Genomic DNA, 20,167 nt, shown 5'->3' with positions numbered 1-20,167 from the left:
ATTAATCTTTAATAATTAATCTTATTTAATGTTAAGTTCAACATTTGTTAAATACATTATTAAAATCAAGTTATATTCGTTAACATTAGTTAATGTACTAAGAACTAACAAGAACATGAACGTTTTTATTAACTAACATTAATAAAGGTTAATAAATGCTGTAAAAATATACTGTTCATTGCTAGTTCATGTATTAACTATTGTTAACAAAAAGAAATGAGACCTTATTGTAAAGCATTATCAAAATGAAAAAACTATAGAGGGGGGAATTTATATATATATTTTGGAACAAACACTCAGCGCATCAGGGAGGCAGAGGAAAGGCCTAATTCACCTGATGCTGCTGGATCCAGGTGCTCTGGAGAAACAGAGAACTCAAACTTCTCAAGTGAGAGGAGAACTCTGAATTCAGAGGAATAATGTTGCTCATTCTAGGTAACCCTTAGATAAAAGGGGAGCATTGCTCAATACTACCAGGAGGACAGCCCATGGAGCTAGGAATCCAACTCCTCAGAGAGGATTAACGCTCGAAAGAAACATCATACTCACAATAACCCTCAATGGTGAGGGGGGGTGATGCTTCAAGAGGATATCCTGGTGATCGGGAAAACCGCGGGAAGCAGATGGCTGCCCCTCTTTCCTCGAAAAGAGAGACAAACAAGAGCGGAGCTTTTTTCCTTGGAAAAAACGCTCGCAGGGCACGCCGATTGCCCCCTCGGAGACATCGCGTGCGTGCTCTTTGCCCAAACAAAACAACGCATAGATCGTGTGTGTCATCAGATGTTAAACAACGTCAACATGGATGCACACATCCTTAAATGCTTTGCTAGTGCTCGCCATAATGAGATAAATAGAGATCGCTCTTACCACAGAAATGCACGCTTCAAACAAAACAGTCAATGAAGACGAAGAAGAGAATGATGTGTAGCTCCCGGTGCCTATTTATACTATAGTCGCACCGGTAGTGATGTCATGGCTGTCGCTGGCCAACGAGTTGGTGTTTTTTCAATGTATGCTTCAGACACGGGTCACGACGAGGCGTTCCCCATAGCGACCCCTAGAGGACGCAGTTCAAAGTTCCCATGAAAGGGAACTATGGAAACCCGTTTCCGCCACTGAATAAAAAATAAAACAAGGTAACTGTTTTTTACTTCTCATAATTTGCGAGTTTATATCTTGCAATTCTGACTTTTTTTCTCACAATTGCGAGTTTATATCACGCAATTCTGACTTTATAGCTCGCAATTTTGACTTTATAACTCACAATTGCGAGTTTATATCACACAATTCTGAGAAAAAAGTCAGAATTGTGAGATAAAAAGTCGCAATTACCTTGTTTTAGTTTTTATTTAGTGGCGGAAACGGGCTTCCATAGAAAACGACTAAAAATGAAAAAAAAAACTTAAACATTTTTAACGAAAATGCAAAACATAAAAACTAATTTAACATAAATACTATAATAGTTTCTCAATGATACTATAGCCTGTCAATGAAAACCATATTTCATTTATCATGATATGAGCCCTTTACCATACATACACAAAAAAATGCTGGGTTAAATATAACCCAGCGCTGGGCTAAAAAGGGACAAACCCAGCTATTGGGTTGGCGAGTTTATATCACGCAATTCTGACTTTATAGCTCGCAATTTTGACTTTATAACTCACAATTGCGAGTTTATATCACACAATTCTGAGAAAAAAGTCAGAATTGTGAGATAAAAAGTCGCAATTACCTTGTTTTAGTTTTTATTTAGTGGCGGAAACGGGCTTCCATAGAAAACGACTAAAAATGAAAAAAAAAACTTAAACATTTTTAACGAAAATGCAAAACATAAAAACTAATTTAACATAAATACTATAATAGTTTCTCAATGATACTATAGCCTGTCAATGAAAACCATATTTCATTTATCATGATATGAGCCCTTTACCATACATACACAAAAAAATGCTGGGTTATATTTAACCCAACATTTTTTAGAGTATATATATATGAGACATAAATGCCCAATAAAGCTAAAAACAGCTACTGTATATGTGACCACAAAGATATTCCTGCATCACAGAGAGTACCGAGTGTGAAAACTGAGAGAAAAGAGTGAAAGACAGAAACAGAGAGAGAAGCACAACGCGAGCCACGCCCTCAGCCGTCGTCTTGGTGAAGACCGTGGGCTCGGCCGACTTCATGTAACTCCACATTTTCTCGTACACCGCAATCTTTGACCTCTAGAGGACGCAGCAAAAGACATGCTGTCAGTCCTGAACGCTTTGCTAAAATGTAGTGCTGTCCAACGATTAATCGCATCCAAAATAAACGTTTTGGTTTACATAATATATATTTGTGTACTGTGTATATTTATTTTGCATATAAATACACACACGTACAGTATTTATTTAGAAAATATTTACATGTATATATTTATATTCATAAAATGTATATTATACATAAATATATTTAATATATAAACCGATGAAATCCACAGGCAAATAATCCACATAAGAGAACAGCAACAACACATTCAACTTAGACGAGACCCGACAACAATGAACAGCAACAGAGCAACTTAAATACACCTGAACTGAATGATGAAATCAAATCAACAACCGAGACAACCAACACAACAGGGAAAATGTCCAAACTGAAACAAAGTCCAAACTTAGTGATATTGTGACATTTTGTCCCATTAGAGCAGGGGAGTCCAATCCTGCTTGAGAGGGCCACTGTCCTGAAGAGTTTAACTCCAACCCCAATTAAACACACCTGAACCAGCTCTTCAAGGTCTTACTAGGCATACTAGAAACTTCCAGGCAGGTTTGTTGAAGCACGTTGGAGATAAACTCTGCAGGACACCGGGCCTCCAGGAGTGAGTTTGGTGACCCCTGCATCAGAGGCTCATGTACTGTGAGCGTGTGCTGCCCTCATCAGGCCAACAGCTTTCAGTATTGTTTAACTCAGTCTTACACAAATTCGTAGATGTTGTACTTTTCATTTCCGTGTATGAAAACCTTTATACATATGCAATTCTAATAAGATAGAGCTCATGTAGACGTTATGCATTTAAAAAAAGATCTATTTTATTATCAGGGTACATTTGGTTCTTATGGACAGAAGCTACACTCTAAAAAGTTCTGGGTTAAATATAACCCAGCGCTGGGCTAAAAAGGGACAAACCCAGCTATTGGGTTGTTTTGAACCCAACCGCTGGGTCAAAACAACTCAACCGCTGGGCCAAAACAACCCAATAGCTGGGTTTGTCCCTTTTTAGCCCAGCGCTGGGTTATATTTAACCCAACATTTTTTAGAGTATATATATATGAGACATAAATGCCCAATAAAGCTAAAAACAGCAACTGTATGTGTGACCACAAAGATATCACTGCATCACAGAGAGTACCGAGTGTGAAAACTGAGAGAAGGACAGAACAGACAGAGAAAAGAGAGAAAGACAGCAGGAAGGAACAGAAACAGAGAGAAGCGCAGCAGGGTGGGTGGAATACTATAACAGTGCTGTGATTGGTCGGTTGTTATAATACTCCACCCACCTTAGCTGCGATCCTTTGGGCGTGGCCACCCCGTAGCCCTTGGAGTCCAGATTCCCTCCGACCTTCATGGTGTCGCAGGGCTTGCGCTGCTCCGTGTACTCGTTCATGGTGGACTCCAGCAGGAAGGCGTATTTCCCTTTGGACTTGCGCACGCGAGCCACGCCCTCAGCCGTCGTCTTGGTGAAGACCGTGGGCTCGGCCGACTTCATGTAACTCCACATTTTCTCGTACACCGCAATCTTTGACCTCTAGAGGACGCAGCAAAAGACATGCTGTCAGTCCTGAACGCTTTGCTAAAATGTAGTGCTGTCCAACGATTAATCGCATCCAAAATAAACGTTTTGGTTTACATAATATATATTTGTGTACTGTGTATATTTATTTTGCATATAAATACACACACGTACAGTATTTATTTAGAAAATATTTACATGTATATATTTATATTCATAAAATGTATATTATACATAAATATATTTAATATATAAACCTAACATATTTTTCTTAAATATATACATGCATGTGTGTCTATTTATATATAAGCAATAAATAGACACATTACACACACATTATGTAAACAAAAACTTTTATTTTGGATGCGATTAATCGCAATTAATCGTTTAACAGCACTACTAAAATTAGATTTACATCAATTACAATTTAGTGTTTAAATAGTGATGCAAAAACTAAAACTGTAGATGTCAATATTTCATACAATTTGCTTTAGTAATTGTGTATGTGTGTGATGTTCAGCTTTTTAAAAAGACTTCTTGTTGTTCATTTTGCACAACCTGAGTTGTCTTTTGGCACTCCTAGTAAGTCAAATGTCAGCTATGCTAAAAATTATTTAAAGATAGATTTAAACAATAAGTAAGAGATAATATACAGCCAGTCAGTCTCAAAATAAACCTAATTTTCATATCAGTATTATAACAGTTCATAACAGTATTATTGTCATATCATTGATATACTATTATAGTTGTTAATATTTGAAATATTTTAATATTCATATCAAATATCTTTGTTTCTATATGAAATTTTAATACTTTCGGTTTTCACTTTTTTTTTGTCATTTTAAAAAAATATGCCCATACTGTTTTTTAAATTCATATTTATATATTACTTTTAGTACATTTAGTTTTAGTTATTTTAGTACATAAAGTCAAACTAAACAAAAATAAGAAATTCTGCCTTGGCAAATAGCTGTAATAAAATTAATTTAAATAATTACATTTAATTTTCGTTAATGTTAATTTTATTTCAATAATCAATTTTTTTTAATGGTTTTAGTTTTAGTTAACTATAATAACCTTGTCTTACGCAGAGCAAAGGCGTCTTTTATCATCCTGAACTTTACATTTTCCTGCTCATTATGTTGATATACTGTATGTACACGCAATATTGATCTGATCTAAAATTATTTTATGATCCGAGAATAAATATATAGTAAAATATCACTACTGTTCAATCTTTTGAGGTCAGTAAGATGTTTTTGAAAGAAATCTCTTCTGCCCACCAAGGCTGCATTTATTTAATCAAAAACACAGTAAATATTGTAAAATATTATTACAATTCAAAATAACTTTTCTTTATGAATATATCTTAAAATATGATTTATTCCTGTGGTCAAAGCTGTATTTTCAGCATCATTACTCCAGTCTTCAGTGTCGCACTATCCTTCAGAAATCATCCTAATATTCTAATCTGCTGCTCAAGAAACATTTCTGATTATTATCAATGTTGAAAACAGTTGTGCTGCTTCGTATTTTTGTCAAAACCGTGATGCATTTTATTTTTCAATATTCTCTGATGAATAGAAAGTTCAAAAGAACAGCCTTTATTTGAAATAGAAACATTCTGTAACATTATAAATGCATCCTTTCTAAATAAAAGCATTAATTTCTTTGAAAAAAAAAGTACTGACCCCAAAGTTGATCAGTTTTGTGGTTACTGAAATGTCATTTGTCAAACTATAACAGATCCTATGCTCCAGCACGGTGTAGTCAGCTCTGAAGTGTGCACTACTGTGCTGGCTTTGCTGTAAAAAAGACGGATGGGTCTAATATGGCTGAACTGTGTGTGTTTGTCCTGTGAGATATCATATTTGACATGCTGGTGTCCCAGTGTGTCTTGTACTTGATCATTTGCACCTCTTTTATACACAGGCTTAGTCTTAAGCTGCAGTATGTGAGAGGAAAGCAGCGGAGCGTGACGGACAACCGGCCCATTATAATGTTCGTCACGTCCAGTCTGGAGCGCCGCTGTGCCATAACACTCCAAAATAAAACATCACACGAATAAACAACACCCTCGACAAACCTGCGCTCAGACACAAACGCCCCAGAACAAATGACAAACAAACTCACGCGTTAATCCAAACACAACGGGACGCCTGACATTTACTTATTCCCTGGGTAACTGATCAAATGTTTCTGGCCAGTATATCAGCGACGCTCTGCTGAGGCGGTGAGACAGGTGCCACAGTTATTGTGATGGGATTACAGAGTGAGACAGATTAGATTTGATATTGTTGCACAAATGTAAACTGTATTATTGCATACTGTGTTGCATGTATTATCACATTTATCTGCATATTACGAGTCAAACGTTTAGAATCTTTAATGTTTTTGAAATTCTGCTTATCGAGGCTGCATTTATTTGATCAAAAATGTGGTAAAAATTTATGAAATATGATTACAATTTAAAAGAACTGTTTTCTGTTTGAATATAATGTAAAATGTAATGTATTTCTGTGATCAAAGTTGAATTTTCAGCATCATTACTCCAGTCTTCAGTGTCACATGATCTTCAGAAATCAGTATAATATGCTGATTTGCTGCTCAGTTATCATTAGTGCTCAAGTATTATCAGACAGTGGTTGGAAACATTTTATTCTGGATTTTTGATTTATAGAAAGTTCAAAAGAACAACATATATTTGAAATTGAAATCACCTGTAACATTATAACTGTCTTTATACTGTCACTTTTAATCAATTTAATGCATCCTTGCTGAATTAAAGTATTAATTTCTTTACAAAAAATAAGTCTTACATACCTCAACTTTTGAATGGTAGTGTATCATGGATACCACAAAAATATTAAATGGCAAAACTGTTTTCAACATTGATATAATCAGAAATGTTTCTTGAACAGCAAATCAGCATATTATACTGATTTCTGAAGATCATGTGACACTGAAGACTGGAAAAATTCAGCTTTTATCACAGGACTAAATTACATTTGACATTATAGTCACATAGAAAACACGTATTTCAAATTGTAAAACATATTTCAAATTTTTAGTTTTTACTGTATTTTTGATCAAATAAAAGCAACCTTGGTGACATTTAAAAAAACATTAAAAAAAAGTAATTTATTCCTATGTACATTTTGCATAAGGCAAGAAGATTTTAAGATATTTTAAACATTAACATGTTTTTTTCTGTAAAGCTGCTTTAAAAACTATGTGCATTGTGAACTAAATTTGACTTGACTTTGACTAGATTGGTGGAAAGAATGAGAAAGTATGAAGATAGTGAGACAGGTTGGAAGAGACAATGAGGAGAGGGAGAGTGAGAGAGTTTAGTGCAGATTGAATGAGAAAATATGGCAGAGAAAGTGAGACAGGTCGGCGGAACCCGAATGGCAGTGAGAATGTGAAAATGAATGTTTTTCCATGTAGGGGTGTAACATCACACCATCTGTGTATGACAACAGGGAGACAGATACAGAGTGAGACGCATGCGGCGCTGCTCAGCTAATTAATGAACAGCCCATTCATTCAGCTCATGTAGATTCTCTCTCATATTACCCGTCTCTCTCTCTCCAGCCATTGGTCTTTCTCCCTCTATCACTTTGTCTTTGCTCTCTGAGTAAATTGCTTTTTTAGCTCCTCTCCTGACTGCAGACAGGCTCTCTATGTAGATGTGAGTGCAGGTTTGGCTCTTATACTCTTTGGAGTCTGATTCAATTTCTGATCTATTACTGAGATGACTGAACTGTAATGTGCATGTCAGCCTGCTCTGTCTGTCTTTGGATGCCTTAAACTACAAAACACAATATCCTGACCCATGCAGTGATAAAAAAAAAGAAAAGAATTTGGAGCAGCTGTTATGATCAATTAATATATATATATAGTTTGGAATAATTACTATTTTGTAATGTTTTTGAGAGAAGTGTCTTTTGCACATTTTGCTGTATTTATTTAAAAACAGTAATAATTTTGTGAAATATTTTTACAATTTAATATAACTGTTTTCTATGTGAATATAATGTAAAATGTAATTTATTTCTGTGATCAAAGCTGTATTTCCAGCATCATTACTCCAGTCTTCAGTGTCACATGATCTTCAGAAATCATTCTAATATGCTGATTCGCTGCTCAAGAAACATTTCTGATTATTATTAATGTTGAACAGTTGTGCTGCCAAATATTTTTGTGGAAACTGTGATACATTTTATTTTTCAGGATTCACAGATGAATAGAAAGTTCAAAAGAAAACATATAATTATATATATATATATAATTTTATAGATTTCCACCAGTTGACACAATTCTACCACCAGATGGTAACTCACCAATCTAAATGCATTTTCTATTGGTTTGGTGTGATTTTCTGTTTTATTATAATAACCATTAATATTATTCTCTCACCCTGAAGAACTCTTTGGTGGAACCGGAATCAAGAGTCCCGTAGGCGATTTCTGTCTGTTTGGCAAGGTCTTCTGCGCTCTCGATAGGCGACACCATTCTCTCCACGGTGAGGAAAGCGGCCAGGTTTGCCGTGTAGGAGGAAATAATGATGAGAGTGAAGAACCACCAAACGCCTCCGACTATACGACCAGACAGAGACCTGAGAGACACACAGAGACACAAGGTGTAAAAATGAAGAGAATGCACAATTAAGCTGTTAAAAATCACAACACTGAAATTCAGATTGTCATGCCTCCATCTGATTACATCTGGTTCATTCTGAAGACAAACGTTCACATTATGCAGCATGAAATAGCTCATCTGTAAACTGCTGTTTCCATTTTGTTGACACACAATCATCAATTTATGACAAGTACAGAGACTGATTGCACCAGTGCTCATTTATTTAGAGCGTCCCTGCATCAATCAGACCTAAAAAATGTATGCACAAAGCACTGAACAGGTTTTGCATCTTTGCAGAAGACTGACATATTACAGACCTTGTCTGGAGACAATTAAAGTAATCCACACAACTTCAGTCCATCAATTAACATCTTGTGAAGTGAAAAGCTGCATGCTTGTAAGAAACAAATCCATCATTAAGACTTTTTTTTAACTTTAAACCATTGCTTCTGGCCAAAATAGGAGTCCATAATCCATAATAAGGCTTCCTCCAGTCCATCTCTTGTCTCTCACATCAAAATCCACCCACATATTTGTTTAGAGCTGTTTTGAACTGTTTTTACTTTTACTCAATCTGTGCAGATTTCTCTCCTGATTCAGACCAGACCACTTTTTCACTGGAGAAAGTAATATTATGGATAGAGGTTTGAAGTTAAAAACGTCTTGATGGATTTGTTTCAGCTTTTGTCTTCTCCAGATGTTAACTGATGGACTGGAGAGGTGTGGATTATTGTGATGTTTTTATCAGCTGTTTGGACTCTCATTCTGACGGCACCCATTCACTGCAGAGCATCCATTGCTGAGACACTGATGCAATGCTGCATTTCTCCAAATCTGCTGAAGAAACAAACTCATCTGCATCTTGGTTGGCCTGAGGGTGAGTAAATGTTTATTACATTTTCATTTTTGGGCGAACTATTCCTTTAAGCTCATTGAGCTTCAGTCTCCCTATTAAAGACACATATTGTAAAAATAGTTAGAAACAGAAATTGAGTAAGATATATGATATCTATATTTGATTTCATTTTGCACATTTTGTCTTTATTTTTAGACTTCCAAACAATCTCTGGCCTCACTCCGCCAGATGGTAATATTAAATTTCTGCTTTAGAAATGACTTTACACTATTTCAAGAAGTGGCAGAACACTCATTATAAGCTTATAAGACTGTAGCGCATCTGTGAGACCTGCAGTAAATCCAGAAAAAATTACAGTCTTCAAAACGAAACCAAGATCTCATTAAAAACATGCCATACTCTGACTTTAGACTAATCTACTGAAACACACCACCAGCTACACTGACCTGAGTTTATCAAGAAAAATGGCAGAACACACAGATTCATTCAAAAGCCTTAGTAAAATGTAATTACCCTAAAATACCAGGCAAAATGCATTTTATACGGCAGTGCACTGCAGAGAACGGAACGTGTCTTCACAGAAGCTGTGATGGTAATAAACTCCGTTAAAATGTCTGTAGAACTGCCCAATGGACTACTTGCACTGAGCCTCGTGATGCACTTCCGTTTTGAAATAATACTACTCGGTTATTTCCGGTTATGTATATTTTCAATGTGCTGTAATCATCTAGTTGACTTAAAGGAGACATATTATGCCCCTTTTTACAATAAGTAATATAAGTCTCTGGTGTCCCCAGAATGTGTCTGTGAAGTTTCAGCTCAAAATACTCCACAGATCATTTATTATATCATTTTGAAAATGCCTATTTTGAGTGGAAGCAGACACACGCTGATTTTCGTGTCTGTCTTTTTAAATGCAAATGAGCTGCTGCTCCCCGGAGTCCCCGCCCCCTTTTCCAGAATAAAGCTGCACAGCTCGTACCTGCTAAAAACATCTGTTTCGGTTTTGATTATCATGTTTATTGCACTGAAATCATGCGTTTTAAACCATATGAGTTTAAACTTCTGATATAGGGTTTTCTGAGCGCACACATACGAAGCACACGCACAAAAAGCGGCTGTCACAGCATGTGAGTACTAAACTAAGTTCTCATTCACACACAAGTTTACGTTAAAAACACACATGAGTTAGAAAAACAGTCAGTTATGTCTGTGAAGGTAAACAGCTGGGAAATAAATTGCATGTTTATTTTAGATCTGTGTGGCAGCAGCAATATCCAGTTAATAAATAAATAAATCCACTGCTCTCTTGTCTCCTCTGAGGCTGGGACTGTAAATAGTGTTCTGTGCTCGTCTGTGCAGCCAAAGACAGAACAGTTAGCATGTTTTGCTCAAACTTTCTCCATGGCATTAGAACTGGTACACCATTGTCGCTTGCGAAATCAAAATGACGGCGCCTTGGGTGGAAATTTACAGATTAAGGGGCGGTAATATTATAATGAGATCCCTTTGCCACGTCACCAGATGTGCTGGTTTTCTCAGACTCTTGGAGAAAAAGTCTTACCAAAACAAAGTTACTGGGTTAATCTTTTTCACGTTTCCTTGGTTGGTAGATGCACCGGGGACCTGATTATAGCACTTAAAACCTGGAAAAGTCAGATTTTCATGATATGTTACCTTTAAACGCTTATTAAAATGAGAGTCCGCGGGATGATTTCAAAATCCGGACATTTCAGAGACAGGAGAAGAGATATTCTGATGATTACTGTGTTCAGAATTTTCCAAACTCAACAGAACTTTACATTTTAATCCAACAGAAGCCGATCTAAGAAAGCGGTGGCGGTGTTTATCAGTCAAACTGTAAATTCAACAGGTATGAAATATAATCAGTAAGAGAAGAATCCTGTTTATGAGAAGACAAGCACTGGACCTTGGCAGGTTAGTGAGAAAATATATTTATTATTCAGAATGCACGTTTGGAAGCGAAATATATTTATAGGAAGATTTCAGCGGGTTGAATATAATTTATGTTAATGCAAAGAATATGTTTCATTGTTTTTTAAAAAAATCGCAAGTCCTGAAACGTAGTAATAATCTGCCTTCTCATTAAAATCGGTCTGCATTAGGTATGCTAAACGCTGACCGGAAACTCCCGAGCCGTAATAAGCAGAACGCGGAAGTAGTTGTGCAAGTAGTCCATTGAGTTTCAGGCCAAACTAGACCGTTTCCCATAGGTCCTCTCAGTAGGAAACAAAGCCATCTGTTTATTTGGCTCTTGGTTTATTTAACAAAGTCAATCTCATTCTACTGTCACTCCAGTATGAGGAACGATATTGTCTCACATCGATCATCTTAGATGCTTGAAAAAGAATCCAATTAAACTAGAATAGAAAATGAGACCATAGATGAATTAGCCTCAATTATAAATATAATTATTTGATTAATTTATGAGAATGCTTTGTATGGTAATTAACCATGAAGGAAGTCAAATAAAGATGATGATGATCTTTTTCTACACATTATGTATAGGCTATCATTTATTAGTGAAGTTAGTTTTTTATTTTTATCGAGCTCTGCTTTTTCACGATACACAAGATGCTTTACAGAAAATAAGAGCCTGCAAAGTAACCCAAGAACTGAACTGCACTGATTCTCGGTTATAAAGAGAGCTTACTTTGTAACCAATCAAGTTTAAGATTCTGTTTGAGTTGTGTGGAACTGGACCAATCATAATTGAATATTCATTGTGTGATTATTCAATTATTGCGGCCCAACAGGATGTGAGGTGCGAGGCGAAGCTGCAGCGTTCAGACAGAGTGAGTTACAGATGAGAGTGAAGTTCATAAAAGTTCAAATATGATGATTCAAATATATATATTTTTGTATATATATATATATATATATATATATATATATATATATATATATATATATATATATATTAGTGCTGTTAAATGATTAATCACGATTAATCGCATCCAAAATAATATGTGTGTATAATTTGTATATTTATTATGTATATATAAATACAAACACGTGCATGAATATATTTAAGAAAAGTATGTTAAGTTTATATGTTCAGTATATTTATATATAATATAAAATATAAGAACATAAATATATACATGTAAATATTTTCAAAATATTTACTGTTTGTGTGCGTATTTATATATAGGCTAATCTACATCATAAATATACACAGAACACATACATATATTATGTAAATAAAAACTTTTACTTTGGATGCGATTAATCATTTGACAACACTAATATATATATATATATAGTATATAAGGTTATCATTAGCATAAGTCTCGAGTTGTAGTGTAGTTGTAGTGAGTGTAGTCTCGAGTTTGATTTGTTTAGTTTTTTTCGCGGTTGTCAGTGAAGACACGTGATGTAAACCGTAGAGATATGCTGAGGTAAAACTCTTCTTTATAATAATTCCCAGAAGATCAACAGTGGTTTCCATCAGCGGACTGACGGTTCTACCGACGCACACAGACACCGTCGAGTGCTAAAGCTTTGGATGTTCATTTTTATCGCCACTAATGCCAACTCGTCTGCCCATGCGTCAAATAGGAAAGCGTTTCCCCTATCTCGTGATTAAAAGCAAAGGTTTGTTGTTAAACAACACTACAATTAATTGAACGCACTTGTACCTCTATCCCTGTTTTTCATTTCTGCCAAAATTAAACATATGGCATACCTAGACTAAATGTCTTGAAATTACGGGATTTCGAACGCAAACACTTGCCGTAAATATGAGCGCACCTTTATAGTTGGCGTTCTCGCTGTGCCATTGCACTGTTAGGGGCCATTCACACAGAAAGCCTTTTTCTATTCCAATGCAGTACTTTTTCTTTTACTTTTTTAGTTCACCCAAAAATGTGCTCATCCGCAGGCCATGCAAGATGTAGATGAGCTTGCTTCTTCATCAGATTTGGAGAAATGTAGCAGTGCGTCACTTGCTCAGCAATGGATGCTCTGCAGTGAATGGGTGCCGTCAGAATGAGAGTCCAAACAGCTGATAAAAACATCACAATAATCCACAAGTAATCCACAGCACTCCAGTCCAGCAGTTAACATCTGGAGAAGACAAACGCTGCGTGTTTGTAAGAAACAAATTGTTCCTTGCCAAAATATGAGTCCATAATCCATAATAATGCTTCCTCTCCTGTTTTCTCTCACATCAAAATCCACTCACATATTTGTTTAGAGCTGTTTTGGCTTGTAAACGGTGCTTGATTTGTGCAGAATTCTCTCCTGATTCAGACCAGACCACTTTTTCACCAGAGGAAGCATTATTATGGATTATGAACTTGGTTTGAAGTAAAATAATATCTTGATGGATTTGTTTCAGCTTTTGTCTTCTCAAGACATTAATTGATGGACTGGAGTGCTGTGGATTACTTGTGGATTATTGTGATGTTTTTATCAGCTGTTTGGACTCTCATTTTGATGGCACCCATTCACTGCAGAGCATCCATTGCTGAGACACTGATGCAATGCTACATTTCTCCAGATCTGATGAAGAAACAAATTCATAATTGACTTGTTCTAGTTTGCATATTTATACAAACTAAAAAAAAGTGTACTAGAAAAGCTATTAAATATTTTACTAAACACACACACACAAGTCATCAGGCACAGCACGACACATAATCAGACGTGCACAGTCATAATACAGGGAGTCTATTATAAATGTGCACATCACAGGATTAAGAGCAATAATCCTTTAAGAGGAAATTATCTCTGCGTGTGCCGCATGAATCACACGCCGTGTCCTAAAGCTCTGCTGCAGTTCAGAAACAACACGCGCGCTGACATCATCACACAATACAGCCAGCAGCGCGTGATATTTGGAAGAAACACACTTGTATGTGTGTTGCATTATAAAGAGATTCACATTGCTTTATAATGTACATTGGAGTTAATTATATCCTTTTCAATTTAATACAGTATAATGTCATAGCTATATAGTTAATATATTGTGTATTAAATTTGACTAGAACACAGCATTAGCCAATCAGCATCCAGAATTATTATTATTGGAAAAAAGATTAGAATTCTTAAATATTCACATAATGTTCACATAATGCATTAAATACACATTCAATTGGGTGTTTTTATACATTATATTATTCAAATGTATAACCATGAACAGACAAATATTGTACTTTTTTTTTAACAAAACATACAACTGATAGAAAGAAGTTTCTTCTCATATTATTTCCAAAATCAACCTTCAGTCTTGTCAGCAGAACAGTGTTTTATTCATTTTGTGTAAAATGATAAATAAAATGCTTTTACACACACACACACACACACACACACAAACAAACACATACACACAGTTTCTATTAACATTTTTTGTCTATTTATGTTCCTCCTAGTTCATGTTTTAGAAATTTTGTAAAAGGTTTAGATTTTTTTGTGTCTATATAATTTTTTAATACATTTTTTATTTTAGTTTTAATTTTAGTTGTTTTCGTACATCAAGTTAAATTAAATGAAAATGCCTTGGTAACGACCTGAAATCAAATGTATAATTTTTTTAAATACATATTTTTAGCAGTGTTATTATATTATCATTGAAATACTATTATAATTTCTATTCATATTTAGATTTTTAAAATATATTTTTGTTTATTTTTCTGTTATCATTTTAAATTTAGTTTTAGTCATTTTGTTGTGTGTTTTTGTCTTTTATTTGTTATGGATTTTATAAAAATATGTCTGTATAATTTTTTTTATTCATTTTTAGGTCAGTTATTTTAGTACGTCAAGTTGATGATAAAACGCATTTGTTTCTTCTCATATCATTTTCAAAATCTACCGTCAATCTTGTCAGCATAAAATAAATTTAACATATATATACATATGTATATGAAAATAACATTTTCTGTTTTCAGTGTTTTAGTGAATTTTGAGTAAAAAAATGGTAATATATGCTTTCTATGACTATTTCATTTGCCATTATTAAATGCCATTATATCGGCCACTTTGCATTCTAGATTTCATTATCATCACCAACTATTTAAAAACACATATTGGTTGACTCTATTGATAATGAATAAAGATTTCTCTATAATGCATTACACAGTATGCAGGCTTCACGTAAAGTGTGACCTGTTTCTGAAAGGATTTTTAAAAATCTAAGGCAAAAAAAATGTAATTTGTTCAAGAATAGGTGTGCAATTCTCTCTCTGTCTGCCTGACTGACAGCCTAATTCAACCTGCAGCGGGAGATATTGATGGAATGTCCTGATATCAGTGAAGAGAGCATGAGCGAGAGATACAGACAGAGAGAGAGAGAGAACGAGGGGCAGAAACCCAAGCGAAATTGAAGGACAAATAGTCCTGCCTCTTTGCATGTTCACTCGCCCCGTGTGAGACTTGATAATGGAGAATCAATTTGCTGCAGCTGCTGTTTACACAAAGACACATTCCCTTGATTGTTTAGTGGACATCTGTGCAAAATTACACTTACAAAACAAACGTGTGTGTGTGTGTGCTTCAGTATGATTTAGACAACATGAAACTTCATTTGCAAAGCTTTAACCTTCTGTAATGTGATGCATTTCACAGTGAAACAGAAACTTCAGTTAGAAATAATGTTGATTTTATTCATTATTTGATTGATCCATTTTTTGACATTGACATTTTTTTCCCTGACAACATGGCCTTGATTATGATCAACTGAACAGTCACTGCAGAGTCCTAAGTTATTGCGTTCCATACGGATCCCAATTCGTCAGTCACTGACGTAACGTAGAACTGACTGACTTGTTATGTTTTTTTGTATCTTTAATACTTTTGGAATTATTTAAGTTAGTTATTTAAATTTTTTTAACTAAATTTTATTTTTAATTTTAGTTGAGTGATTTTAGTTTAAGTTAAATTAAAATAAATGTTGAAAAGAATAAATGTACCTGAGATAAAATGTTGAAATTTTTAAATAATATTTCATTTAAGTAAATTTAACTTTTTAGTTAATATTAGTTATATTTTAGATATAATATATATATATATATATATATATATATAGAAGGTAAATGGGGTCAACAGTGATTTCAAGTTGACTTTAACTGTAATAGTGCCACAGTATTCATTCATTTAAATAATAGAAAGTGAAGTACATTCATTTTAAAAATAGCTCAGTCTCTCTGTATATTTTATGGGTAATGTATGAGAGAGTCGGACTAGGTGTGTGTGTGTGTGTGTGTGTGTGTGGATCAGTAATGTACTTTAATGCACAGAGCTGCTGACCAGGCTAATGCTAATGTCAGTGCCACTGGTTCTGAAAATCTGAACGCTTGTGACACCATTAACCTCTCAGAAACGCCCTCAGCGGCCGGCGGGTATCTGTGTGCCTCTGCAGGTCAAACCGCCCGGCGTTTGGCAGGAACCATGTCATTTAGTAAGGGTAATTCTGCGTGCTTCCAGACACAGGTTTAACACACAGCGAGCCATGATATGGCAGTGTAAATGTTTCATAAGAAATGGTGTGAAAGCGTTGTTCCAGCAGATCACATTCTCACATTCACAGCAGCACTCGTCGCTCTCCTTCTGTTTGGTTTTTTGGGACAGACTCTGGTAATTTTGTGCCGTTCAGAGGCGCCGCCTTTCCCCAGACCCCAAACATCAATTTTTCATCGCGCCGCATTCTCCAGCTATCAATAATAAAATGCTATATTCTTATAAATATTCTAAAAATAAAGTGTGATTTTCTGCCATGCAGCTGCAGGGATGAAAGTTTAATGTTTGTCTTGAAGGAAGCGGAGACGGTGAGCCTGCGGTTTCTTCCCGGACGCAGACGGCAAATTCCAACTTTAATTTCGTGCCTGCGCTTCTGGGCAGCCTTTAGGCCAGCGCAGACAAAAGCACAGGAATTATCCGCTTTAGAGCAGAAAATATCTGCCGTGTGCATTACTAGAGATCATGCCTACTGGAGAGATTTCTGACAGCTGTGGTGGGAAAAACTGATGCTCAAGTTGCTTTGGATAAAAGCGTCTGCAAAATGACTAAATGTAAATGTGAGAAAGTAAATTAAGAAAGTTATTAGGGTGATCATAGACTAAAAAACAAACAAGCAAACAAATAAATAAATATTGAATGAATATTAGTAATAATGTGGTAAATTCAAGTGTTAAATTCAATTATTAAATTAAAGTATTATTTTAGTTGGAAAATATTTATGGAAGCCCATTTCCATCACAGGATTAAAAAAATGTACTAAATTGACTTACAACTTTCTTTCTTGCAATTCTGAATTTATATCTCACAATTCTGAGAAAAGAGTAAGATTTGCAAGATATAAACGTGCTATTCTGAGAAGAAAGTTCAGAATTGTGAGAATCTCGTAATTGCGAGAAAGTAAGAATTGTGGGATTAAAAAGTTGCAGTTATCTTTTTCATTTTTAATTCTGTGGCGGAAACAAATAAAACAATTGTGAGATATAAAGTGACTTTTTCTCAGAATTATATGTAAGTATATATATTACAATTCTGAGTTTATATCTCACAATTAAGTTGCAATTACCAAGTTATTATTATTATACATTTGAGAAGATTGTTGGAATGTTGCATTTTATAACAATAATAATAATTATTGTTATTATTATTATTACTATTATTGTTGTTGTTTTGCTGTTGTTTGTATTATTATTATTATTATTATATTACTAAATCAAAATATGAAATATTACTATTGTAATTCTGCTTCTCTGTAAAATAAAAAAAACATCTAGTATTTCAGAAATATAAAACAATAGCAGCAACAATAATAATTTTGTTTCACAGTACAACTAAAATTACAATACTACAATGCTAATAAACCATCAAGGTTTTTTTTATTACAGAAAACCGCATGGAGTCCTTAAAGCTTCTCTTTTTGACAACAGCAGGTTTTTAATTTGTGAAGATAGCTGGCACTTGTTGCATGTTAAAGTGCACCTTATAAAGCAATCAAAGCTGCATTTACTACAAAATTACATTTACAAAGCAACATTTACTGCAAACCGAGACACTGAAAACACCGGCACAAAATGTTCACATGTAAATGAACACAGTGCCACACTTCATGCATCACATGCATTTATTTAATTACATTGCAGCCTTTGAGAAAATCACAATGTGGCTTAGTGCCGTTACAGTTGAGGTCGAAAGTTTACATCCCCCTTTCAGAATTTGCTAAATGCTAATTATTTGACCAAAATAAGAGGGATCATACAAAATGCATGTTATTGTTTATTTAGTACTGACCTGAATAAGACATTTCACATAAAAGACATTTACATATAGCCCACAAGAGAAAATAATAGTTGAATTTATAAAAATGACCCCGTTCAAAAGATTCTTAATACTGTGCTGTTACCTGAATGATCCTATGATAGAACCTATGTCTCAATATGTAGATCGAGTTTTGAGACCTTTAGTGGAGAATCTTCCGTCGTATTTAAGGGACACAGGTGACTTTCTAAAGCAGTTGAATAACATACATTTTGAGCAGGATGTGTCCGAACTCTATCTTACAACCATGGATGTTGTCTCGCTATATACGAATATTCCCCATAAGGAAGATTTCAAGGCTATGAAGTTTTTCTTGGAGCAAAGGAATGAGGAATCTCCTCCTTCCGAGTTTGTTTTGGATAGGATCTCATTGCTTTTAGAGAAAAACTATTTCATGTTTGAGGATGAATATTTCTTACAGAAACAGGGTGCTGCAGCTATGGGCTCTAAGTTTTCTCCTGATTATGCATGTCTATTTATGGGCTTTTTGGAAGAGAGGTACATTTGGGATAATAATCCATTTTTGAGTAACATTGTGTTGTGGAAAAGATATGTTGACGACGTATTCTGTATTTTTAAGGGTTCCAGGAACAAGCTAGATGATTGTATCTTGCATCTTAACAATTTGGTGGATTCGATTAAATTTAATGTAGAGGTGGATACCGTTTCTGTATCTTTTCTTGATACTAGAGTTTCTTTCAAATCAGGGTCCTTGATCTCCACACTATATACAAAGCCTACTGATAAAAACAGCCTTTTGCACGCTACAAGTGCTCATCCAAACTATTTGAAGAAGGCATTGCCTTATACGCAATTTCTCTGTTTAAACCGAATTTGCGTGGAGAATTCTTGAGTTTGAGAAACAGATTGTGGGAATGTATAAACAGTTTACCCTTAGGGGTTATCCTAATATGTGGTTGGATGATGCACTGGAGAGGATTCGAGGGTCTTCAGGAGAAGTAAATGTGCAACATGAAACCTTATCTAATGCACGGATTAATAAAGTAAAATCGAATGCATTCTCGGTTGTCTGTTCTACAACATATTCAAAACATAGTCATGAGATTAAGGATGGGCTTAAAAAAACATTGGCACATTCTAACCAGCGATCCTGTATGTGCACGCCTTTTTTCTGACCCCCCGTTATTCTCGCATTATAGAGCGAAGAACATAAGAGATTATCTTGTAAAATCAGACACTTTTGCGGGTAACAAGAAAAGAGATCGTATTGGTAATGAAGTAGGCTTTTTTGCCTGTCGTAAATGTGCCGCTTGTAAATATATACGGAGAAAACAAGTGTCTTTCAAGAGTTGCGTGACAGAGCGAGTGTATTGTATGAGACCGTTTACCACTTGTGCATCTACTAATGTCATTTATCTGTTGACTTGTGTGTGTCATAAACAGTATGTGGGAAAAAATTGTAGATCAATCAGAACGCGTATTATCGAATATCGAACATATGAGCTCCATTAGGAGAAAGGACATCAAATCTCCGGTAGCTCGTCATTTCAATGAAGCAGCACATTCCATAGCAGACTTGGATTTTACGGTAATAGAACATATACCACAGTTTCGAAGGGGTGGTGACATGGAAC

At 35.0% G+C, this 20,167-nt stretch overlaps 1 protein-coding gene across 3 annotated transcripts in view; it reads right to left on the bottom strand.

Moving 5' to 3' along the window:
* The window catches only part of LOC107560842 (glutamate receptor 4-like), a 112,589-nt gene that overhangs the window by 18,371 nt on the left and 74,051 nt on the right, over positions 1-20,167 (bottom strand). For all 3 annotated transcript variants that reach the window (XM_016245109.1, XM_016245111.1, XM_016245112.1), the window contains 2 exons: positions 8,201-8,399; positions 3,546-3,793 (listed from right to left, as the gene is read on the bottom strand). In XM_016245109.1, the coding sequence (XP_016100595.1) occupies positions 3,546-3,793; positions 8,201-8,399 (447 nt within the window). The remainder of the gene's footprint in view (positions 1-3,545; positions 3,794-8,200; positions 8,400-20,167) is intronic.

The sequence above is a fragment of the Sinocyclocheilus grahami genome, unplaced genomic scaffold (genome assembly GCF_001515645.1).
Source record: "Sinocyclocheilus grahami isolate Dianchi unplaced genomic scaffold, SAMN03320097.WGS_v1.1 scaffold746.1, whole genome shotgun sequence".
In the NCBI taxonomy this organism is placed as follows: domain Eukaryota; kingdom Metazoa; phylum Chordata; class Actinopteri; order Cypriniformes; family Cyprinidae; genus Sinocyclocheilus; species Sinocyclocheilus grahami.
Note: the sequence above shows the minus strand (reverse complement) of the source record. Positions and strands in the feature narration are given on the sequence as shown.